At 35.8% G+C, this 24,727-nt stretch overlaps 4 protein-coding genes across 5 annotated transcripts; 2 read left to right on the top strand and 2 right to left on the bottom strand.

Moving 5' to 3' along the window:
- The first annotated feature begins 870 nt into the window (after positions 1-870).
- LOC110890069 (GBF-interacting protein 1) lies at positions 871-6,461 on the top strand. Of its 2 annotated transcripts, XM_022137638.2 has the most exons (11): positions 872-1,293; positions 1,439-1,487; positions 1,894-1,937; positions 2,149-2,251; positions 2,418-2,544; positions 2,651-2,730; positions 2,846-3,193; positions 3,275-3,515; positions 3,618-3,873; positions 5,099-5,455; positions 5,935-6,461. In XM_022137638.2, exons 1-11 carry the CDS (start codon positions 1,225-1,227, stop codon positions 6,220-6,222), a joined length of 1,962 nt encoding a protein of 653 aa, XP_021993330.1. In that variant the 5' UTR covers positions 872-1,224; the 3' UTR covers positions 6,223-6,461. The 2 variants fall into 2 exon arrangements, with proteins under 2 accessions (XP_021993329.1, XP_021993330.1); XM_022137637.2 differs by lacking the exon at positions 1,439-1,487 and having other exon boundaries at positions 871-1,293.
- On the bottom strand, positions 6,267-9,355 carry LOC110890070 (nucleotide-sugar uncharacterized transporter 2). The gene is made up of 7 exons (XM_022137639.2): positions 9,173-9,355; positions 8,393-8,544; positions 8,099-8,307; positions 7,793-7,886; positions 7,548-7,714; positions 6,746-6,916; positions 6,267-6,671 (listed from the first exon to the last, which is right to left on the bottom strand). Exons 1-7 carry the CDS (start codon positions 9,258-9,260, stop codon positions 6,428-6,430), a joined length of 1,125 nt encoding a protein of 374 aa, XP_021993331.1. The 5' UTR covers positions 9,261-9,355; the 3' UTR covers positions 6,267-6,427.
- Positions 9,356-12,336: 2,981 nt separating this feature from the next.
- On the bottom strand, positions 12,337-17,843 carry LOC110890071 (coiled-coil domain-containing protein 22 homolog). The gene is made up of 5 exons (XM_022137640.2): positions 17,517-17,843; positions 14,895-15,556; positions 14,085-14,231; positions 13,772-13,996; positions 12,337-12,933 (listed from the first exon to the last, which is right to left on the bottom strand). Exons 1-5 carry the CDS (start codon positions 17,808-17,810, stop codon positions 12,690-12,692), a joined length of 1,572 nt encoding a protein of 523 aa, XP_021993332.1. The 5' UTR covers positions 17,811-17,843; the 3' UTR covers positions 12,337-12,689.
- A 1,635-nt stretch (positions 17,844-19,478) lies between these two features.
- Positions 19,479-23,832, top strand: LOC110890072 (ABC transporter G family member 26). The gene is made up of 9 exons (XM_022137641.2): positions 19,479-19,799; positions 20,069-20,358; positions 20,428-20,583; positions 20,680-20,863; positions 20,951-21,229; positions 21,313-21,600; positions 22,324-22,608; positions 22,698-22,805; positions 23,516-23,832. The coding sequence occupies exons 1-9, from the start codon at positions 19,587-19,589 to the stop codon at positions 23,783-23,785; spliced, it is 2,073 nt and encodes a 690-aa protein (XP_021993333.1). The 5' UTR covers positions 19,479-19,586; the 3' UTR covers positions 23,786-23,832.
- Positions 23,833-24,727: the final 895 nt, after the last annotated feature.

A 24,727-nucleotide genomic window follows, 5' to 3' on the forward strand; every position in this document is an offset into this window, starting at 1 on the left:
TAAAATGGTATATCTCTAGATAGTTGCGGTATATATAGATTGTTTTTAATAAAAAAATGGTCTTATATAACCGCTGGAGTTCAATGGCTCCAAGACCATTCAACATGACAATCCCGATGAACTCTCGAATTCATAGTACCACAAAGGGATGGTGCGGTGTTCTTGCTCGACATCGCATGTCTGCATGACAACACATGTCATGCCTTGTCGTTTCGCCTCACCTCCACTCCTCTCACTCTTGGTGTCCTTGGAGATTGTCTATAATCATTAAGATGACAAAAAAGAACCCTGTTATTCAAACTGCTTTTATTGTGCGAGTTGAATGTGATAATGTACAAGATGGATGTGATAGCAAAGACGAATATAAAAGCTTCATTAAAAATAATCATTTAAAAAAACACAATAATTAATTTTTATGTATACTTCAAAGAAGAAAAACATAAAAAATTAAAGGTTTTACTATATGTACAACTTGTGTACGGGTCATATACATTTAAATTTGAACACAAAACTATAACATTCCTTGACATGTATACGACCCTTATAAGTGTCTACAAATTGTATAAGTGTATATTAGTCGTATAACTGACATGTCATTGAAAAACATAACTCATATAAGTGTATACGAGTTTTATTGGACATTCCTTGACATTTTATATACCTATACAGGTTGTTTACATACAAAAGTGACAAAATGAGTTTTAAAATGTGTGGATAGTTTGTGGGAAAAAAAATAATGTTTGGTTCACAATTTTTTAAACTTATCACTATCACCATCATTATTTAAAAAATTGCATCTATCATCTATACCCAAAAAAGATTGCAAACAAATCTCCATAAATACCCACAAATCATTCATTCCCATATACACACATCAAAACTCAAATCACCCCAAACAAACAAACCGACCTCCCATCTCCCCAAATAATAATAAATAATAATATTATTATTACTCCCATTTCCCTTTCCACCCCCTCGTTCGCATCGCTTCTTCTTCCTCCTTCTAAACCCCCACCACCATGAGCAGCGGCGAGGCTAGGGTTTCCATTCCTCACAACGCCCGTAAACTTATTCAACAAGTCACCAAAACCCTAACCCACAACCACACCGATGCCTTCGTATACTCCACCCTCATCGACTCCGCCATGGATCCCGCCGAAGCTACCCGCAGATTGAAGATGATTCACGACATTCGAGAGATTGCCGGAAAGCACAGCGTTGAGGATGTCTATACAATGCTCAAAGAGTGTAATCTCGATGCTAATGAAGCTGCTCAGAGGCTGTTGTATATCGGTAAAACCCTAAAACGTTCAATACAGTTGATTTTTGTTTGTGTTAGTTGTTGATTGACTGTTTGTGATTGAATTAAGTTGTTATTTGTAGGAATGTTTGTGTTGAAGTAGGATTTAGGGTTTAATGTTTGTTTTAACGTATGCAGTTGAATCAAGGCTTGTTGTTTGATGGATGTGCTGGTTTTGGATCAATCTGTACTATATACTCTCTCTTTATGATTATTGTGCGCAATGTTTCTACATATTAACAGTTTTACTTATAGTTTTGCTTATTATTAATGGCTCTGAATGAATGTATGAAGTTATCTTGACATTGTGATTGTGGCATAGGGGAAATGGTAGCCTGATATGGGAAGTTGTTCAGTGTTTTTTCATGGTGAAGGTTCAGAAGTTTTATTGGTTGTTTTACAGGAATTTTTTTTTCATTAATAATGATGCATGTATACGACTTTGTTGATCGGGTCGTATATATGTTTGACTGCATGTAAAAGTTGATTAAGGACCTACAAACAAGCTGTATTTGAAGTGTTGAATGTTGTGAGAAGAGAATCTTGTTTGGTTTATTCTGTGGAAAGTGATTGTTCTTGTTTTGCTTTTGCAGATACTTTTCATGTGGTTAAAAAGAAACACGACCGGCGAAAAATCGTAAGTTGTGCAGCTTAGCTTTCTCTCACACATTTTTATTAAATTTTAATGTAAGTACAAAGTTGCAAATTTAAATGAAATTTGGTATTTCTGGTTCACTCAGAAGATCTTAAGTGATGGTCAGTTTTTTTGTAACTAAGTTGGAAGTGGAAGAAGGGAATCTTTTTAGTTTTCTTTGTGGCATGACAAATTATTTGTTAATTTTGTTTAGATAAGCAGTGATGTTTCTCAAGAGAATAAACAGACACGGGGTAATCAATGGAGGGGAGATAAGGGTGGGCGAGGGACTTTCTACGCGTCAAAAGTTTTTGAAGGTATGATTACAGTTTTATACAAAAATATTTACAAGTTTCGTATTCGTTCATCTATCCGAATTTACCATTCACTTTTCTTATGCCATAGACCACTTTCGTTATGCTGAGTTGTCAGAGAGTGACGTTATTTGTCATTTCAGCTTGATTTTTTTTATCGTCTATTCAGATGTTGGCGGTGGGAGAAATTTGAGTTCCGGGAAGGAATATGGTGCTACTAATCGCGTAGAGAAGGTTTTGAAGCCAGCCGTGCCAGGTCATATGGGAAAAGAAAACAACATAGTACATGTGTCAAAGTAAATTTTTCATCTCAACCATCAGTGTTTATATAAACACATTATTTGTGTGCTCTTTTTCAAAATTTTTAAACTTATTAAGCATCTGACATTGTACTTTTTACAGTTCTTGTGCCAATGTCAATGGTACACCAGCTTTATCCAATGGGAATTACAACCATAAGCTTGCATCTGTATCACCTGCAGGTAATTTCAAGGCTTAACTAACTAGTTGTTTAACTGATTAACAATGAACTTGCCGTCACACAATGTTTAAGTTGACTAACGTTTCCCTTTTATTTGACTACTTTTGTGCTTTTAGATATCGCATCCCCTACCTCGGATCATGTTGTCGTTTCATCTCAGAACACCAAGCACATGTGCGCTGTGGGTACAATAAAATGTGAGATCGTAAAACGTAGTGGTTCTAATGAATCAAATGCAAGAATTCCAGCTGGCAAGAAGTTTACTGCTGATCAGTCAGGTACAGGTACCATTTCCATTATCGCAGAAGCTGTAGATTCTGACCGAAAGTCGAACGTAGCTGAAAAGAACCAGATCTCAGATTCTTCGCAGCCTCTTTTGTCGTCAACCCAAAACAGCGGACAGGTTGTCAATTCTATTCAGGATAATCAGCAGCATCCTCAATCATTAAAAGAGCCTCTAAATGGTAATTACTGCAGCATTGTTTGTTTTTGATGATCTTTCTGTTTTTGTAACTTACATATAGTGACTGTCTTTGATCATATAGATTTGGTTCCCGAAGAAGAATCTGAGTTGACTATATCAGCTTCGAAACTTGATGTGATGTTGGAGAAGTTGACGTTATCTTCTCACCAAGCTGTTATTTTCCCTGATCATATACAAGTTCCCGAAAAATATAAAAGTCAGTTCGTATTCGGAACTTTGGATGTCACTATCGATGATTGCAAGCCTATTTCCGTTACTGAATCTACTCAGCAAAACGAAGTTGTAAAAGAACCTTCTTTGAGGTAGAAGCACGTTTTCTTTTTAACCTTCGCATCATACATGTTATTAAGTGTGTCTAATCTTCATAAAATGTTATTGATTTTTTTCACTTTTTATGGTGACAGCAATGGAAACGCTTCCGCAATAGCGCAGGAAGGTGAAGTTCAAGATCATGTTTCTGAAGATGTATCGTGTTTAGAAGATAACATCGCACCTGAATCTTCTGCTCCAACACACGAGCAGACGGTGGAGATAGTACCCCCTCCCCCTTCAACGGGATTTCAGAATATTCCGGTTCTTCAAACCACAAGGGACTACTATGGTTATATGCCACCTCTTATGGGCCCACATTTTGTGCAACTTGATTTACCTGAGCCACAGGCAAGTTTGTTGTCTATTACAGTATTTGCAATGACCCCTTTGATCTTGTTTTTTTAGTGTATATATGTTTTCTGTTGTCATTATTCTACTTAGTTGTGGTAGTTTGGCTCGTATTTGTTAATGGGTCGTTTTGGGTTATGTTTTACACGTCAAACTAATTAGAAGTCACCCAAATTTTATTTTTAGACTAAAGTACATGGATGGTCCTTGTGGTTTACCAAAATTTTGGATTTGGTTCCTAGCTTTTCAAAAGTACATGGATGGTCTCTGTGGTTTGCACTTTGTGACACATTTAGTCCCCAACCAACAAATTTAAAGGTTTTAGCAGGTCCAAGTTAGCGACTAAATGCGTTACAAATTGCAAACCAGAGGGAACATTCATGTACTTTTAGAAAAAGCTGGGGACTAAATGTGTTACAAAGTGCAAACCACAGGGACCTTCTGAGTACTTTTGGAAAACTAGGGACCAAATCTAAAATTTTGATAAACCATAGAGACCATGTACTTTATTCAAATTTTTATGCACAAGTTTTATTAACATTTTTTTATTATAAATATAGTTGTAAAAGTGAAAATTAGGGGTGAGCAAAAGGAAAAACCCGACCTGACCCGGCCCGAGAACCGATCAAACATAAAATACAGAACCGATTCACTACCTTTAATATAGGGTCGGTTCCGGTCCATAGGTCCAAGTCGGGTTTCACCATGAAAAGAACCGACCCGGCCCGATTTTATATGAAGAATTGGAACCGATTTAAATACCTAGGTACTTGGGTTCGGGTCGGGTTGGGTATACTTTCGGTTCGGTTCTCGGTTATTTTCGGTCCGGACCTAAACTTGCTCACGCCTAGTGAAAATAATCTTTAAACAGCTATTTGTAAAACTTAAAATAAGTTACGGATCAAAACTGTTTCTGGTGAAACCCAATCAGCTCGTACAAAACTAGCTCGTTTGACCCAACCCGGACATTTTATCCAATTTACAATCCAGATACAAAAACATACATTGGCTGTCACAGCTTGTTTTGTTTAGGTTCTTAATTTATCATAAAAAGTACAATATATGATTATGTTTGGATGTTCATATGTATGTGTTTGAATCAACTGAACACTGCTTTGAGTTTATTTTAGAACTTCAGTATCACAGTTATAAGGTTTTTAAGGTTATCCACTTTTGTTATGTTTTACGCATCCTTATGTTTTGTGTCAACTGTTTATCTATGCAGAATGGGCACTCTCAAGCTGTATCTTCAGTGGGTCAGTCTCCGGTAACACAACCTGCAATCGCTAGCCAGAGTACTTTAGCGTTATCCCCACCGCTGTTTCCTTATTTCAGACCATATCCAAACTACATCCCTTATAACCCGTATTTCCCGCATATGTATTTGCCGCCAAATGCCCATTTGTTGACCCACGGTGTCTTCCCTCAGCCATCACTGCCACCAACTGCTGTCAATGTCCATCATATGGCGGCAACAGCAGGGCTGACGATACCTACTCCTTCACAGAACAAACAAGGAAGTAACGAAGATAATACCGCATCTGAAACAAAAGATAACACTATTCTTTCAACGGTTCAACAGGTTGGATACCTATTTTCTTAATATCAAACTAGTGGGTTACCACCCGGGATCCACATCGGGTTTGAAATGTAGATAAAAATAAGCAAATGACAAGAGTTAAAAGTTGTTTGATGTTGTAGTTGAGGGGCTAAACATGTCATTATTAAAGTTGAGGGGCTAAAGTTGTATAATGTGGTTGAGGGGCTAAAGTTGTATAATGTGGTTGAGGGGCTAAACATGTCATTATCAAAGTTGAGGGGCTAAACATGTCATTATCAAAGTTGAGGGGCTAAACATGTCATTATTAAAATTGAGGGGCTAAAGTTGTTTATTATTAAAGTTGAGAGACTAAAGTTGTTTTAGTTAAGGAGCTAAACATGTCATTATTAAAGTTGCGGGGCTAAAGTTGGTTGTTATTTAAGTTGCGGGGCGAAAGTTGTTTAATCTTGACAAAATAACATATCATATAACTAATCATTGGTTTTTGCACCAATTTGCAGGTTGAAGATACACAAGCTCGGGCTCAAGCACCTCTCGATTTACCAAATATACTGCCAAATTATTTCTACGGCTTCCCACATGGACAACACATGGCGGCCTTTTCGCCTTTACAAGCTGCTGCGCTTTATCATTCTTCACAGACCATGACCGCTCAATCTACCATACAACCGCCATTCATGTATCAACAACCACCACCTACTGGCGGTACGATTGAACACTCTCAACATCAGCATGCACCACAGATAAACCATAACGACACCGCATTAGTGAACACGGGGACTGGTTGATTTTAGGTTTGTTACATCATGTTGATGTTTTTTTGGAAGGAGAAGATAGGATATATTTTGACTGACCCAATTTGTATATATACAAAGTTTGGGCCATTGTGATTTTTAAACACTAGGTAGGGATTCATGAGGGGCAGTTGTGATTGTGAAACGTATCAAAGTTTTCTAGTCAGAATGCGATGTTAGAACTTGAAAAGCTCGATTATCATACACCGTTAGCTACAGTTTTTTCGTTTTGATTATCAAATGTTTGCTTAGGTATGTGATTACTTGTGTCTCGAGTCTCGTTTATGTTGAGCGATGTGTAAACTGACATCCCACAAATTGCTACGAAGGCTCCGCAAATACTTGCATAACCGGGATCTGAACTGAAGAGCAAGTAGCCTCCAAGAAGGATGACACAAGTCTTGAATTGACCTAATACCACGTGTGATGTTGCTGATGTTGCTCTGCACAGACAAAGAGGGTTACTAAGTTGACTCGTTATGAAATTTTGTACGAGTTAACTCGGTGATTTACTCACCCGAGAGCTAACGCTCCGGACCATTGCAGGAGGAAGCCCAGAAGTGCAGAAATGAGTACTGCCATGGAGTTGTTGAGGTTCCATTTGAAGGATAATGCTCCTGGTGGGTCCAACCATGGCATCAAAGCTACCAAGAAGAATATAGTTATTGGGGTTGTTTTCCACATCAACCTACCAAGAAAAGCAAGCCTATTTAGACATGAATGAAATGATAGCCCACAAGGCCCAACAAAGCTTGACTTTGACCCACCCACAAGGCCCAATCAAGCCTGATTTTGACCCACTAAGGCCTAGGCCCAACTAACTAAAACAGGGGACGAGAGATGACAATTTCTGAAATGTGAAACATGACACGCACATGCATATCAGGGTCCGTGTTTGGGTTGGTATGTTTTAACCTTTTTGATTAAGCAACTCATATCAGGGTCCGTGTTTGGGTTGGTATGTTTTAACCTTTTTGATTAAGCAACTCGACATGTCAACCTGTTTATGACCCACAAAACCTATTTGTTTCAATCCACTAACTTGCCTATTGCTTTTACAACTTGATTAGCACCCCTCAACCCTTTTGACACGTTTAGACAGATGAGTTAAATGTGTCTTGTTTGGGTTACACGATTATAATTGTGTCCAGGCTAGGTTGATGTTTCTGACACGAATAAATGTATGAGTTGTGTTTGGGTTCCAAAAACTCCATACATTTGACACCTCCAAATACAACTTTTACTTAATTTTTTCTCAGAAAAAAACCAGGCTTGGTCCTAGGCTCTGTACATGTACATGGTCTTACAATACCACTTACGCTAAAGCGGTCCAGTTTCTTTTCTGTTGGAGATCAGACCACAATACTTTGTTTATGGCACTTGGGATTATCCATGCAATCGCTATACACGCACCAAACATATTGAACTCCAAATCTGTCACGGTTGCAACCGCTACACCAACTGAAACAACAGCCAACGCGAGTACCTGTCAATTTCAGATATTATATATGTGATGAGAAAGCTCAATAAAGTTACAAATACTGTTTTTTTTTGTGTGTGTAACCTTATAAAAAGAAACAATCTTTCTGAAAAGAATGAACTCTGCAACAACAATGGTGGGAGTAACCGCAATCTTCGCCATTTGGTAGAAGCCTACACTGCATATTTAGCAAAAAAGTAAATAAATACTAGAACCCACAAATTAAAAAAATTGTTGAAACCATGAGTCCAAAATATTTATCTCTGTCGGGTTAAACATATAAGATTAAAAAAAAAGCTAGCTACAGAATGGAACGGGCCTAAAAGGTTGACACGACATAAAATCTTGAAATCATTTTATTAAAAAAATAAATAATTTTTGCAATGATACCTGTTGTGCTTGAGACTGGTATTGGCCAAGCCAGAAGCAAAAGCCATGACTGCTCCCAAAGCAAAAAGCAGCGAGAATGGTGTCGTTTTCGTTGGAGGAGACGGTGGCAAGAGGGACAGAGCCTTGAGAACCGCGAGTAGCAGCCACGCAGATGTGTAATGGATTAAGGTTAAAAGGATTGGGTAATTAAACCCAACTTTCCCCATTACCTGTAATCACATAACCAAAACTTTTTACTACAAAAGTTGTTTAGCGTTTAAGGTTTAAGGTTTAGTGTTTAGGGTTTATACTGACTAGTTTGTTTCCCATGATGATTCCAACGGAAACCAAGAAATTGAAGGTTAATGCGACAACAGGGCCACATAATCGTTGTTGTTGACGTTTAGCTCCTTCTGATGTTCGGAGTTCATTGTAGAGTGATCCTCTAAGTTCTTCTAATGCTCGCGCTATAACATTAAAACATAAAGTTATTCTTGAAATATGACTTTTGGATTCAAGAAAAGGGATAAAAAGGGTGTTAATTCATTATAATGAGTTTATTTTTAAGAAACACATGAGCTAAGATTAAAATGTTGATTCAGATTGAATCTAAAAGTAAAAATTAAGCTCCACATTGTAATTTTAAATAATGAAACTAATGAGGAAGAATAAGCAACATAAATTCAATAAAAAAATATCAAATAATCATAAAATCAATTACTATAAGTATTCAAACTTGTTTACAAGCCGACATCGAACCTAAAAATAAGCTTATTTAGTAAACGAGCCCGAGCCCGAGCTTCATTTATCGAGCTCACGAGCCTAAAAAGTCCATTATTTATATTATATTTATTCAATATATTAATTAACAGATAATAAACGAACCGAGCCCAAGCCGAGCTCGAGCTTAAGAAAATACAAACGAGCCGAGCTCGAGCCTTGAAAACAAAGCTCGAATCGAGCCGAGCTCGAGTCCGAGCTCTCATAAGTTAATCGAGTTCGAGCTCGAGCCTGGTCAAGCTCGGGCTCGGCTCGGCTATTCAACCATAAGAACACAAACAACATTATTCAAACCAAAGTTTAGATCAACCAAACCTGCTTCCCCTGCATCACTATCTTTTCTTTTTAGGAATGATTTTCTACCAAAAACAGAAGTAATCAACTCCATTCCTTTGAACATCATCAACTTTGGAATCAAATAATCAAAATCCCAAATTCACATTAAAAGACTTGAAGTTGATGCCAATACAAAGATTGATTTCAAGACTGAGAGGATGTGTAGCAGAATGAACGGAGGTTTATATATGAATGGAATTGCTTCCAAGTAAATAAAATATTAAGTGATGATTTGTGTTTGGTTATTATTTACTCAACTATTATTATAATCTTCACTTTTTATTTATGTTTTAAAAAAGAAGCAATTGATTTCTTCTACACTACGTTTAAAGTTTCTGTGTAGTTCATGTATTGTTGTCGAATATTCAACTAAAGTTGTTGTGACTAAATCGGAAATAAATTAAAAAAAAAATAAAATGATCCACTCATAATTTTGTACGTGTTTGTAACTTTATATTGCTTTATTACTTTATAAAATGAAAGGGCTTGGAAATATAAACAGAGAAATGATACAAGAATTAGAGGAAGGAAGAAGAGTTTGTTCACAAAGACCTTTTAACTTAAACTAGTGTTTTTCAATGACACGTGTTGCGCGAAAGGCATTGGTGTTTTCGATCGACGTCATCCTGCAACTCTTCTTTTAACTGTTTTACTTCTTGCAAAGACTGAACGTAGACCCTAACTCTTGTTTCACCACTTAATCACTGTAAAAATTACAGGATTCATGTTTGGGACATGGATTGACACGTGGACTTCGAGCCTCCCCGCTGGTGAGTGACGTGTTGGGCCGGTTAATAAAAAAAAAGCCTAAAGTGTTAGGTAGATTTCGAACAGGGCGAGCTTGTCAAACGGCTTCCGCTCCTTGCCCCGGAACTCGATGTTGGCCACCGCCACCCGGTTTTCGTGACTTATATCACCACCCGGGCTGCTATCGTAGTAGGCTTTAAAACGGTAGAGCTTCGGTCGTAGCTCGCGCCACTTGTGTTGGCACGAGTTTAAATTGTGCCAGTCGTTCCCCACGTTGTGCCGGTAGCTAGCGAAAGCTTCTGGCCAGCAACGGGTCTCACCGGGTTGGCGGCCCTTCATCGCGTTGTGCCGGTATCAAGTGTGGTTAGTGGGTTCGGGTAGGTGGAGTGAAGGGTTGGGGTAGCGATGTGGACAGGCGGTGGGATTGGGGGGTTTTATAGTGACTTGCAAAACGGTTATTTTTTAAAATTTAAACCTACCGCTAAGGCCTAGCCAACCCAGCCAATGAGAGCCGGCCACGGAGGACCGCTAGGCATGCCCAACGCCCGGGCTGAAACTCCCGCTCAAGGGGCCATGCCGAAACCCAAACCCACCCGGGGTGGTGACTTGGGCATTTGTACCCAAACCACGCCCCAACCCTCGCCCCATACCTCATAGTCTAATAAATGAATATAAGGTATTACTCAATATAAAAAAAAATCATATAATAAATAAAAATTAATATATATAAAATGAAAAGTGAATGTTACTGTTCATTCACTTTTCATTTTATCATATATTAATACTGTAAATTCTTATAACCGAGGATTTACAAACATCATTGACATGGATTGAACCTTTCAAATCAAAGCAAACCTACTTAGAGCATTCATAATAGGTTCTCCATATATTTGTTAGTGAGTTCTGCAAATTTTAGGAAGTGATTGTGAGTGGAAGAAGAGAGAAAAAATGTTACTGTTCGTTGCATATTGAGAAAACATTGTTTCCCGCATTTATTTTTTTTAATATTTTTTGAAAGTGGTTGTGAGTGGAGGAGAGAGAAAATGTAACGATAAATATATAAAAAATATTATTTAATTGAAAATGAGAGAAAAAATATACTGACTTTTAGTGTAAGTGTAATTTTATGGATGAAAACAAAGAAGTTGATGTGAATGCTCTTAGGGCATACGGAGTGGTAATCGGCAACATGCGACAAACATGTTTACCACTCGGTAAACACCACCACCAACAAAGTTTGCCGCTTCCAAGTTTACCAAATCGGTGGTGTGATGCCGATGCAGTGAAGTAGAGGGTGTGTGTGGTGGGGTGGGGTCCATTCCTATCTCAACCAATCACAATTTTTTCCTTTTTTTTTAAAAAAAATAGTTTACCACTTCACCAAGTGTCTAAACCATTGCCAACAATTTTCAGCAAAGTTTAAACACTTTTGCCTGATTGACATGGCGCGCTCTGATTGGTCGGTTTTTTAGTTTACCACTCCAAAGTGTTTAACCACTCCTTACACCCTTAGCTGGTTTGGGATTTATACCCTTCGGAGTTCGGTCTAGCTGTTTTGGGACTTTTACGATCCGGTTTACGGTTTGAAAAACCAGTATTAAAAGTTCGACCCATGAATTGGATATTGTAATCGATTGTGTAAACAGAACCAAGGAAACAAAAAATCCTTTTTCTTTTCATGAAAAAATGATCATAGGTTAGAATGAGCGGTTTGAATACATAGAGGGCGGATCTTGATTTATTGTTGATATTCGTGGGGTTTTGAGGTATGGGTTTTGAGAACATCAAGACTGGATCTTCTATTCTTAAACCAAACGCATCATGAGATTGGCGGATGTTTAGAAACCGTGTACGATGTTTAGCAGATCAGGTACGATGTTAGTGATTAAAGTATTTATAATTGTCGTTTCTTAGTATTAAGTTATTTACAATTGAGTTTCATGAAGATGAGGATTTTATTTGAAAAAAATGAAGATGTGTAGGTTATGGTGCAAGGGTGTCGGGTTGAGTTGTGTTGTGTTGTGAATAAGCACGGTTTTCGCCTTTACGAGATCGTAAATGGTAGGGGCGTTAAAAAACCGACCACAACCGTCCAGACGGTAGTTTAACGTTTCAATTTGGTTCGAACTTGGATATGGTCGCGTGACCTTGTTATCTCTCTATATATGGTTTTCTTATTACAAGAATACGAGTTTAAACTTAATAGCAATGGTAACATACAACTGACAGATTTATATTGTTTTACAGTGTTGATTTTGGAATGTTAGAAAATCTACTCTTTAGGTAGCTTTTTACTTCACTTTAACAAATTCACACTGTATTAAACACATTTTTGTTTTATAATATCGTAAAATCACAAGATCAAAATCAGGATATTAACAACTATGATATGAATGTTTACAATGAAAGACGATTTTCTAATACGACGAATGAAAGAAAACGGGAAAATCAAATGAAAGACGGGCTCATACAAACTTTATAAAGTTAAAGTATGCTCTTTTCTGTTAACCCAAATCAAAGGTTTAAAGATCTTGGAGGCATTTGGTCAAAATTTTTCAAAACAACTAAAATATGTCAAGTAATTGGAATCTGGATACGTCTACCAGAATGGGAATCAATGCGTTTGACAAAATAAACCTGTTTAGCGGTGGTGGCATCAGGTGGCGGTGATTTTGGTAAGAAAGGAGAAGATTCCGATTCCTTTTGTTTAAATTCCAGTTAAAATGAATTCTGTGAACCAAACGGGGCCTTAAGGATTACCCAAACGAGATTCAAGGTATTCATTTTCTTTCCTGATGGCATCAAGATCCACTTGTAGTTTGTCCATGTTTAAACTTCGGGTAGCAATACTTGAAAGCTTAGTTTCGAGATCCGTTTCTTCTCTACGCGTTCTGTCAGCTGCAAGGATCTTCTCTGAAATTTCTTGAAAACTCTCATGGATGGTTGTCAGCAAAATGTGCGCTTGTTCTCCTACCTGGTCCTTCTTTGCTTCCCTACAAAAGCGGGATTAGTTCTAGTACATCGAACAATGTTTGGCAGAAATTACTAAATTAGATTTAGTACTGAAATCTTTAAGATATTATTATCTTTTAAATATTTTGATAGCTACGCGTAGAGGTGGCAGATGGGAGCCTTTTGTAAATAATTAGTCAGTTATAATTATAAAATTTGGATTATTTCAATAATGAAATAATTTTTTTAATAAAATAATTTTAGAGGCTTTATGCATTAGAAATACACCACGGGAGCCTTTTGACCGGTCCGACCCATTGGCATGAAACACATGTTCTTTAAAAACTTCAAATATCTTTCCGATGATGCTTACGGTATCAATATGATACTTAAAATATATTTAATTTCTGTAATCTTGTAAATGTTTTGATAAAATGATTTCAGAGGTTTTATGCATAAAATATACAATTCGGGGCTTTATAACCCGCCTGACCCATTTGGGTTGACGTGGATATTAACATGTTTCTTAAATAAATAGTGCTTCAAATATGACTACAAAAATCATATTGTTTCATTTTTTTTTGAACAGTGGAAAGATATGATTATAACAAAGAATAATTTCATTGAAAAGATGAAATAATTTCAGAGGTTTTATGTACTAAAAATACACTTTTGAGTCGTTTGACCCATTAGAGATTGTTTCCTTTTCGGCTATTTTTAAACATTAGCTGTTTGGCCCGTTAGAGATAAAGCGCAACACTAATCAATTAAGGAAGCGGAAATCTCTTTCTGCAAATTCATAAAATTTGTAGCAAATGAAAAAGTTTGAATTTTAAAACTTCATAGTTACAAGTGAATGATGTAGTTGATGATGTATACCTTAGAAGTGTTTCATCTACCACAGCGTAAGTTCGATGCAGGCGTTCTTGAATCATGTTGCTCTCCAGTTGAAGATCTCGGGTATCTTTCAAAATACGTTCTATGTCAATGTCTTGTTTTCGGCTGTTTTTAGTAATCTCTTTTATCCGCTCAATGTAGGATCTTCTTGATGCCGACTTCGGTAGTTTCTCAATTTCTTCTTTCAAATTCAAAAGTTCCTTTTCTCTGAGTCAAAACAAAGCATAAGAGCCTGTTGAGAACTTCATAGAAACGGCCACCGTGTATGTGTTACAGTGTTCGACAATACTTTTACCTTTGATTTGTTTCAGACAATGTGGACTCTAAGTCCTGCTCGAGTTTTTTCCACTGTTGATGTTTTTCTTGAGACTCGGGTTGTTTTGCACATAGATCTTCTTCAAAATTTCTTTTCTCGTCTTTTAAAGGCTTTATGATTGTTTCCCTGTCATATATATCAAGTTTATTTGGATTTTAGACACAGTGGATCATAATTAGGGGTGAGCAGAAAACCGAAAAAACCGAACCGAAACCGAAAAAACCGATTTAGCCGAACCGAAAAAGCCCGAGCGGCACAAAAAACCGAACCGAAGTTTGTGGTTCGGTTACGGTTTTGCATTTTATAAATATCGAAAAAACCGGACCAAAAATCATTTTTTTTAAATTTTTTCTTATATATTGATTTAAGAATTATTTGTTTTATTCTTGAATGTTCAGTATTTATAATAAGAACATTAAGATGTTTATTTATCATTGAAATCCATTGTCTACAAGAAATAACAAAATTTGACATAAAGATTAAACGATTTTCAAAGTATTATAACAGAAAACATCTTAATACAAAATTTGGAGAAATATTAAAATAGATTACAAGGTTAGGTTTATGTCAACAATATTAATTAAAAAGATTAAATATATTAACTTAAATATAAAAATCTAAGAAAGATTCTTAAACTTCAAATTATACTTTTTATTTTTGAATTACGTAATTTGTTTCAAAAACCGAAATATCGAACCACTGATAAGCGAACCGAACCGTACATACCCCTAGATTATATAGATTTTAAGATATAAACTGAAGACGCCATTGGCCTTTCCAAACAATTACCATTTTGACTCCATTTCTGCTATATTATGTTTCTTTGCATCTATTTGCTTACTGAGCTGTGTTATGTAGGACTCCAAAGGGGTATGTTCATCACAAGCCATTTCCATTGCTGCTTTCAACATATCATGTTGCTCTTCCAATTGTTGTAGCATCAATGATTTTGCCTTCATTTCATCTGTAAACACATTTTCTTGATTTATTAAAATTTCTGTCTTGTCACTCGTCCGTACACTTTCCTGGGATGATTTGTCTTGAAGAGGCGACATTGACCGCTCACGTTTATGTTGACCATCTTCCTGAGATATAACCTCGACCTTACCACCGACAGAGTTTCTAGAACACCGAGCATCCTCTATTAATATGGCATTATTGGTATCTGAATCCTCTCTTCTATTACCATTTTCAGTCACAACATCTTCAGCATACTGAATTGTATGTGATGCCACATCATCGGTTCTCAGTTTCAGGTCTTCAACTTTAGTGTGCAAATCCTGTCTATCATCAGCATCGTTAACGGATCTTTCCAGAATATCAACATGTGTTGTTGTAGTGGCATTATCGTCCTCTGTTTCGGGTGATACTGCAGTTCGAGACGATTCAGAGAGCCTCCCAACCAAAAATCTAATCAGCTTATACATGTCTTCTTCAGATGGATACAGGAACTGCCGTAAGCAAGAGATATATTCTGTTTCTAAGAATAATTTCACAACAATAATTATACAATAGGCGAATTTAGTTTCATCACTGAGACTCAACAAAACTAGCTTCTATGTCTACTGTCTAATCCATCACATAATAACTTAGGGTACACAGTATGGTTTGGGGGAGTGGCTTCGGTGACTCCTTTCACCGATCGGGGAACCACCCCCACTTGTTTGAGTCACCGATTGTTTGAATGTTTTCGGTGTATAGTCACCGATGCGGGAAGAGGAGGGAAGGAGGAGGGAGAGGGGTTTAATGGTGGGTCCCAACCCCTTTCAACCAATCACAATTTTTTTTTAAAATTCTTTACCACTCTCTAGGTGTTTGAACCATAGTTATCAAAGGCGCGAAGCGCACTCTAGGCGCATGGGCACTGATTAGGGCCTAGGCGATAGGCGCAAATAAAGCGTGCGCCCGAGAAAAAAAAAGCGATAAGGTAGTAGATAATTCAAAAAATAAAAAACAGCTATTTATAATTTATATATGTATTTATAATGTTAATTTTATACTTTTTATGTATAAATTAAAAAGTTTAAGGACCAAATGTAAACTACTGAAAGTACAGGGGGTTAAATGTTTAAATACACAAACAAGTTTTACACTATTTAAGTAAAAAAATACAAGTTTTAGGGACTGAATATAAACTAGGGAAAGATAGAGGGGTTAAATGTTTAAATACCTAAACTTATTTAAAACCCTAAAAGGCTAACACACTCATGAACGCAGCCGCTCTCTTCTTCTTCCCCCTTCTTCCTGGTTTCCAGCTGAAAGCAGCACCGTCGCCGGAATTAAATACGCATGGGATGAAATAAGCTGCGCTATTATTACCTAGGAACTATAAGCGCAGTAAATGCGAGTCGCCCAGAAAAAGCGCCTAGGCGCCAAAAGCGCTTGCTTTTGATAACTATGGTTTGAGCCATACCCTCTGATTGAGTGCAAAATGAGGAGTGGAATGGGGACTTGACATGGCATGCTATTATTGGGTAGAGAATAACTCAAACACCCTAGAGTGATTGAACCATACCCTCCACCCTTAGTCAACAATTAAATTGATTTTAACAAAACATAAGATGATTACTTCTAAAACGCAAACTGATATGAACTGTCACACCTTAACCCAAACAATTTTTTTTTTTTTTGTGAATCTACACTGAGATTCATCAAAACTAGCTTCTGTGTCTAATCCATTACAACATGATTATTTAATCAACTATTGAATTGAATTTAACAAAACATAAGATTATTACATCCAAAATGCAAACTGATATGAACTGTTACACCTTAATCCAATCCATCACACGATTATCCAATCAACGATTGAATTGAATCTAACAAAACATAAGATTATTTTTACTTCTAAAATGCAAACTGATATGAATCATGACACCTTAATCCAAACACTTTTTTGTGATTCTAACTTCATCACTGAGATTCATCAAAACTAGTTTCTATATCTAATCCATCAGACAATTATTCATTTTCAATCATCATTGAGATTCATCAAAACAAGTTTCTATATCTAATCCATCAGACAATTATTCATTTTCAATATCTGATCCATCACACGATCATTCAATTAACAATTCAACCGAATCTAAACAAAACATAGCATTATCACTTCTGAAATGCAAACATATACGAATCATGACACCTTAATCAAAACACTTGTTTGTGAATCTAACTTCATCACTGAGATTCATCAAAAACAGCTTCTATATCCAATCCACCACACGATCATTCAATCAACAATTAAACCGAATCTAAACAAACAACGCAAACCTATACGACTCATGACACCTCAATCAATTACTCTTTCGATTCCTAATCGCTAAATCAAGTTCACGAGCTATAACACAGTTAAACATAACAATCAAATTAACCTAATTATAAAACAAACGGTTAGAGATAATAGAATAGTACCTTATGAAAGCTCATATCGCCGATGTAACCTAGGTCTTTAACAGATGAAGCGAGATCGGTGCATACAGTGAACCGATCGGCCATAGATTCCGGTAAAGTGATCGGAAATGAATCCGAGTTTGAAATTATACGAAGCGAATGAGCACAGATCGATACTAAAGCTTCCGGTGTTAGATCTTGAACGGAGGAAACTTCCGGCGGGATCGGAACTCCGGCTTTTGAAAGTGAGTTTAATAATATCTCGTGTGATTCTTCCATTGATCTCTCACCACGATTACTCACACTCACACTCATGGAGTCATCTTGTTTCCATCATCACTCGAGATGTTACCGCGATAGATTTATCGGATACGACGTCGTTTGCGGATAATGGTATTGGCAATCCCAACCCCTCAATTTTTTATCATATTTTTTTGAGTAAATTACTTTTTGAGTCCATGTGTTTTAGGGGTTTTAACCACTTGAGTCTAAAATTAAAAAGTTTAACGCCCTGAGTCCCTAGCCATTTATTTTATAACGTTTTGAGTCCAATTTTGTTCATTTTATAACGATTTGAGTCCAAAAAATTGGACTCAAAAGGTTAAAATTTGGACTCATAAGGACTCAAATGGTTAATGAAAATGCTTATAAGGACTCAGGTTGTTAAACTTTTTGCTTTTGGACTCAGGTAGTTAAAACCACTAAAACACAGGAACTTAAAAAGTAATTTACTCTATTTTTTTCTTACAAATAAAATTTAGAAGAGTTAAATGTCATTTTAGTTCCTGTGATTTGAGCTATTTTCAGTTTAGTCTAAAGGAATGAAAAATTTGTCATTTTAGTTCAAATAATTTTAAGTGTTTTCATTTTAGTCCACTGGGTTAACTCCGTCCATTTTCTATGTTAGATAGAAGGGTAATTCAATCATTTTATAAGGTCGAATTGCCTTTCAAGTTAACAGAATTACATATAAATGACCGAAATGCCCTTCTAGTTAACAAAATAAAGGGATGGAATTAACCCAGTGGACTGAAATGACAATATTTCAAACATTTGAATTAAACTATCAAAATAATCCAAACCACAAAGACTAAAATAACATTTATCTCAATTTAGAATCTTCAGGAAGTTTCCATCCCCTTCACCATACCCAAAAATATGAGGTTTTATTCATTTTTATTAAAAAGTTATATAGAAAACTAAATAAACCTCTATATTTGAAGGTTCACTATTTATATCATATCTTATATTTTAATGTGGTTGTAAGTGGAAAAGTTATTATTAAATTGACTTTGAACATATATGAGAAATCAAATGTGAAGGGTTTTTTTTACATAATGGAACCACAATCTCTAGAATCTAGATTGGAGAGCAGAGAGATAGAGATATGAACTTTCTTTTACATATATTAAGAAAAACTGTTTGAAAAAATACTTACGTTTTCTTTCTAAATATTCTCGAGACTGAAAGTGTAAAAGTTTTATGTTTTCAAACTTAAAAATCAAGTTATCTTCATGTTTTTCTAAAAAAAATCTTGTTATTTCTCTCGGTCGACAATTCAAAATGTTTAACTCACGTTTTTAAGTAAGAAACCCACCTTTTCGCATAGAAATATTTGACGATTTCTATGATGAAGGCAAGGAGACGGGTATTGGTATTCCCAATCCTGTACCTGATTGCAAAACCAGGTCCCATACTCATTAGGTATCAAGTATATCCGTTAGTTTGTTAAGAATTGCCTATTTCAATTTCCAAATACGTTTTTACTACTTTAGCATTTATATAATTATATTACCCAAAGAAATTAGAGATCTAAATAAAATTAGTAATGTATTTTATTTTATTTTATTTTATTTTTATGTTTGTGAATACCATGTTCTTGTCATGTTGAACTTAAAGGTAGTTGGTCAGAATGTGGCACCAAGGTTGTGTTACAACAACAAATTCTCAAGTCTTTCTGAATATAAATTTGTTGACATGTCCAACACCAGACTATACAGGTTTCATCTTGGTATGTTTTAGTTGAAAAAAAAACTTTGATCTAAAAACCCATTAAACAATACTCATTTGCATAATCATTTCTGCTTCACAATGCATTCCGGGTGCCAACATGAAATCGAGGACTTATCAAATTCATCTCCTCAATCAACGGGTGCAATGCAGATTACCGGCAGCAATGGGATTGTTCATAATTTTGATATAAATGCTCAAAGTTGTAATAGAAACCGATCGAGCTCTCAGATTGATATACAAGATGATAGCTGCTGCTCCATTAAAGATCGTCCGCTTCCCATTTTCCTCAAGGTAATATTCAACATTTGTAGATTTTAAATTGCTAAGAGATGTCACCTGGAAACGGATGACGTGTCACTGTTACAGAGATCAGAATTCAAAACATAACTCCATAAATGCTTAAAACGTTCCTTAATACAACGTTTGAAAAGAAACACAAAAACTTCAATATCTTACTAAACGGAATTATGGAAAGTGTTATCAATTCCTAACAATCTTCGCTACGCTCCCATATAGTCTTGATAGCCTGTCTTATATGAAGTTTCTTATTTTGTATGCAGTTTGAAGATATAGAGTTTAAGGTGAAAATGAGCAAAGCAACTCCTGGTAATCCAGTGAAAGCGGTTATGTCAAAGGTGGCTTCACACACGAACACCGAACAAGACAACTATAAGCAGATTTTAAAGGGCATAACAGGAAGCATCGGCCCGGGTGAGATCCTTGCTTTAATGGGTCCTTCTGGTAGTGGAAAAACAACCCTTCTGAAAGTTATAGGGGGGAGATTGCGCGAAAACGTTAAGGGAAATGTCACATATAATGATGTTCCATATAGTCCAGCTCTTAAAAGAAGGTAGGCTGTGTTTATATAATGATGTTCCGGTCAAGTTGTGTTTGTTCTACTAACTGGTTTTGTTTACAGGATTGGATTTGTTACACAAGATGATGTGCTCTACCCGCAATTAACGGTTGAGGAAACGCTAATTTTTGCGGCGTTTTTAAGACTTCCGGGCAGCATGAGTCGAAAGCAGAAATATGAAAGAGTTGAGGTCATTCTTAAGGAACTAGGACTTGAAAGGTGAGTTTATAATTCATGTATAAAGATAATATTGAAGCAAATTTCATGCATAATAATGTTTTCCTTACTAGCTTATTATTTGAAAAAAAAAAAAAGATGTCGAAAAACACGAGTAGGAGGAGGATTCATAAGTGGGATATCCGGGGGTGAACGGAAAAGAACAAGTATAGGATATGAGATCCTGGTTGATCCTTCATTGTTATTACTTGACGAACCGACTTCAGGCCTTGATTCCACATCAGCAACCAAACTCATTCAGATTCTAAGAGAAAATGCTAAGGTAAAAAACCTTAAAAACGAATCAACAAGAACTTAAAGAATGGATTGACAATGTTGTTGAATGTTGTCTGTTTTTTTTGTGATTCAGCTGGGGAGGACAATCGTCACAACGATCCACCAACCGTCAAGTAAAGTGTTTCATATGTTTGACAAGATATTATTATTATCTGAAGGACATCCGATGTACTACGGAAAGGCAAGAGAATCAATGAGCTATTTCACGTCTCTAAGGTTCATCCCCGATATAGCCATGAACCCTGCAGAGTTTCTGCTAGATTTGGCAACGGGTCAAGTAAATGACATTACCGCCCCTGATGATATCGCGACTCCTAAAGGCACTTCTGAATATGAAAGGGCGGTCATCAGGGTAAAAACGTCTTTTATCTTCATTTTTTGTTTTATAATCGACGTTTTGATTCTTACCCATTTTGGACTATACTATGGAAGTAGTATGTGCAACACAGGTACAAGATCGAACTGGAAAGCAAAGAGAAAGAAGCGAATCATAGAAGTTCGGGAAAGGTCCCCGAACATCTTAGATTAGCAATTCAAGTGAAGAAAGATTGGACGATAAGTTGGTGGGACCAGTTTTTAATATTGTTCAAGAGAACATATAGAGAAAGATGGAGGGATTACTTTGATATGCTAAGAATAATTCAATCTCTTGGAGTTGCAGCCCTGTTAGGCCTTCTATGGTGGAAATCTAGCTATGCTACCGAGGCTCACCTAAGAGATCAGGTCGGATGTTACTTGTGTAAACCAAATGTAGCGGTTCATTTCATATTATGTTATATCTCTTAACGGGTCAAACAGGTCAAAAAAGTTGTCTATAAAATAAAACAACTCAAAACGCTCATACGGGAAAGCACCTAATTATATATGCAGGGGAAGGTTAACGTACAATGGCCCCTTAACGTGCGACGGTGCGCGAGTGAATTACGCATGTTCATTTTTAAAATATGCATGTTATAATATATAATTACGCACGTTATTTGCATAATTACTCACGGGTTGGGTTAAACCTAATTACGCACGTTATATGCATATTACACATGTTATTTTGTCACTCGTGCACCGTCGCACGTAAAGACCCTTTTGTATTTAAAACTTTCACTATATATATAAAAGTTATTTTTAGAAAAAAAGTATTATTACTATATTGAAGTAATATGATATTTTGTAATTGTATTTTTGACACACTAATTATATATATATTTATATATATATATATATAAATATATATATATATATATATATATATATATATATATATATATATATATATATATAAGTTATTTTTAGAAAAGAAAGTGTTTTGGGTCAATCCTTTCTAACCCAACTTGTTTTGACCCGTAACACAACCTATCCGATCCATCAGTTTTGCTAAACCTTCCAATGGTTAATTGGTTAAGAACCGACATTTCATTTTTGATATCGTTTTAACTTCTGTAACTGATGCAGATTGGGTTGTTGTTCTACGTGTGTATCTTTTGGACATCTTCATCAATATTTGGAGCTGTATACGTGTTCCCATTTGAGAAATATACTCTGGTAAAAGAAAGAAAAGCGGATATGTACAGGCTAAGTGCTTACTACGCGTGCAGCACGTTATGTGACATGATCGCACACGTTACTTACCCAACTATTTTCATGTCCATTTTGTATTTCATGGTTGGATTCAAGAAAACTCTACAATGTTTCTCTTTGACATTGTTAGTGATCTTATTAATAGCCATAACCAGCCAAGTAAGTATTGAAATTACATCCATTTTTTTACATTTCAGAAATAAACTAAAGGATCTTGTTTTTTTTTTTTTTTTTTTTGATATGAATAGGGTGCGGGTGAAATGTTTGGGGCTGCAGTGATGAGCATTAGACGGGCAGGCAATGTTGCTTCATTAATACTAATGTTGTTTCTTCTCACTGGAGGTTACTATGTTCAGGTATTTACTTTCAAAGAAAGCTTTAAGACTCGTGAAAAACACAAAAAATATGCTCATGACATTACTAAATGGTAAGTGCTGAACCAATAAGAGCCGGTATAATGCTTAACCGTAAGAGGTCTGAACCATTAAGTGCTGAACCAGTAAGAACCGGTATAATGCTTAACCGTTCAGAGGCAAATGTCTGACAAATTCAGATAAGAGGTCTTAACCATTCAGACTCAGTATAATGCTTAACCATTCAGAGGCATATGTCTGAATCATTCAGACATCTCCTCACGAAACAAACAGTCTGAACTATTAAGTGTTGAACCAGTAAGAGGTCTGAACCATTAAGATCCTCGTTAAGAGCTAAACAAATAGCCCTAAAGGTGATAAATGGACGAGTTAGATAACGGGTTGGTCCGTTAGGAATAAACCTGGTCATGTATTAGTCAGAACAGGCCGGTTGGGTTCAGTTTGTATTTTTTTTAATAAATATATTAAAAAAATCTCTCTCGTCAACAGTAGTGAAGGTTGAATTTTTAACAAATTTATAAGTGAAATTTCATTTCTGATAACTTCATAAGTGAATTTACAATTTTGACAAATTTACAATGTTCTTATAAATCCAAATCGACCCATTTGTAAAGTAAAGGGGTCAAAATTTCCACGTGTACGTACATTTTATCTATATCATGTAAACTGTGTTCATTTATGTTTTGTTGCAGAATATACCGGAATTCATGCAATGGTTAAAGTATATATCATTCATGTACCATGGGTTCAGGCTGCTACTGAAAGTGCAGTACTCGGGTGATGAGTTATACGAGTGTGAAAGCATAGGTGGATGTAGGCCGTTGCAGAGTTCACCATCATTCGATACTGTAAACTTAAAAGGAGGGTGGAAAGAAGTTTGGATGCTGCTAGGAATGGGGGTGGCGTATCGTTTGTTGGCTTATATTTGTCTTAGAAGAAAGATTAGCCAATGCAATATTTGATTAATTAATTAATTAATATCTAGAATAACCTTTTGTTCAAGATTATATATCATCATTGTGTTGTATGATCACAAAGTTTATATATACATCTTTGGTTTTACCTTAAGAGATTTTCTTGTCCTTCACAGATCTTATAAAGTGGATATATATCAATTAACCTCCTGAGTTTTAGGATGCACTTTTGTTTCTTCTTGTGAGATTCATTCTGGCAGTAACTTTTTATTTTCTTTTTAATAAATAAATATTAAATGCACAAATCCTAAAATCTTACTTGTGTCTGAGATAAATGGGGTTGTTTTGTTCGGGTGTTCACTGAAAAATTGAAATGGAGAAAAGTTGAATTCGTTACCTGAGACAAATTCAGTTCAATTATTATTATTATTATTATTATTATTATTATTATTATTATTATTATTATTATTATTATTATTATTATTATTATTATTATTATTATTATTATTATTATTATTATTATTATTTGTTATTATTATTATTTTTTTAATTTTTTCATTAAAAAATATAAGTTTTATCTAATAGCAAGTAATATATATTATATTAAAAAACTTAAATGCACAACTTTATTTAAGTTTTTTCTATGATATAAATGTTATCAAAACTTATTTGTATATTTTCTATGATATAAATTTTATCAAAACTTATTTGTATATAAAATCAACAACTTTTTTATAACTCTAGCTCGTAACACAAATCGCTATAATGCTACGCACTCAACTCGCCCCGAGCCCCTCCCCCACGACCCCGTTCATGCTGCTGTGTTCCAGTTCCAATGTTGGTGCTGTGGCGCAACCGATGTGACATGGGGCGCCACCCGGTTAACCCCACAACACGCGTTACGTTCTTGTATAGTTTTGTATAGGTTAAGAACCTAAATGTACTTTTTGTAATAGTTGTAGGTCTCAATTGTAATTGCTAGCTAACAAG

The sequence above is a fragment of the Helianthus annuus genome, chromosome 11 (genome assembly GCF_002127325.2).
Source record: "Helianthus annuus cultivar XRQ/B chromosome 11, HanXRQr2.0-SUNRISE, whole genome shotgun sequence".
NCBI lineage: Eukaryota > Viridiplantae > Streptophyta > Magnoliopsida > Asterales > Asteraceae > Helianthus > Helianthus annuus.

Excerpts from the sequence above, each read along its gene's own strand:
- LOC110890069 (XM_022137637.2), top strand. The coding sequence starts at position 1,020 with ATGAGCAGCGGCGAGGCTAGGGTTTCCATTCCTCACAACGCCCGTAAA. Across the intron at positions 3,874-5,098 it reads TTGATTTACCTGAGCCACAG|AATGGGCACTCTCAAGCTGT; the intron begins GCAAGTTTGTTG and ends TTATCTATGCAG. Across the intron at positions 5,456-5,934 it reads TTCTTTCAACGGTTCAACAG|GTTGAAGATACACAAGCTCG; the intron begins GTTGGATACCTA and ends ACCAATTTGCAG.
- LOC110890070 (XM_022137639.2), bottom strand. The coding sequence starts at position 9,260 with ATGATGTTCAAAGGAATGGAGTTGATTACTTCTGTTTTTGGTAGAAAA. Across the intron at positions 6,917-7,547 it reads AGAAACTGGACCGCTTTAGC|GTTGATGTGGAAAACAACCC; the intron begins GTAAGTGGTATT and ends TTTTCTTGGTAG. Across the intron at positions 6,672-6,745 it reads TCCGGAGCGTTAGCTCTCGG|AGCAACATCAGCAACATCAC; the intron begins GTGAGTAAATCA and ends TTGTCTGTGCAG.
- LOC110890071 (XM_022137640.2), bottom strand. The coding sequence starts at position 17,810 with ATGAGTGTGAGTGTGAGTAATCGTGGTGAGAGATCAATGGAAGAATCA. Across the intron at positions 14,232-14,894 it reads GCAGAAATGGAGTCAAAATG|GGAAACAATCATAAAGCCTT; the intron begins GTAATTGTTTGG and ends TATATATGACAG. Across the intron at positions 13,997-14,084 it reads TTGTCTGAAACAAATCAAAG|AGAAAAGGAACTTTTGAATT; the intron begins GTAAAAGTATTG and ends GTTTTGACTCAG.
- LOC110890072 (XM_022137641.2), top strand. The coding sequence starts at position 19,587 with ATGCATTCCGGGTGCCAACATGAAATCGAGGACTTATCAAATTCATCT. Across the intron at positions 19,800-20,068 it reads CGCTTCCCATTTTCCTCAAG|TTTGAAGATATAGAGTTTAA; the intron begins GTAATATTCAAC and ends TTTTGTATGCAG. Across the intron at positions 22,609-22,697 it reads TAATAGCCATAACCAGCCAA|GGTGCGGGTGAAATGTTTGG; the intron begins GTAAGTATTGAA and ends TGATATGAATAG.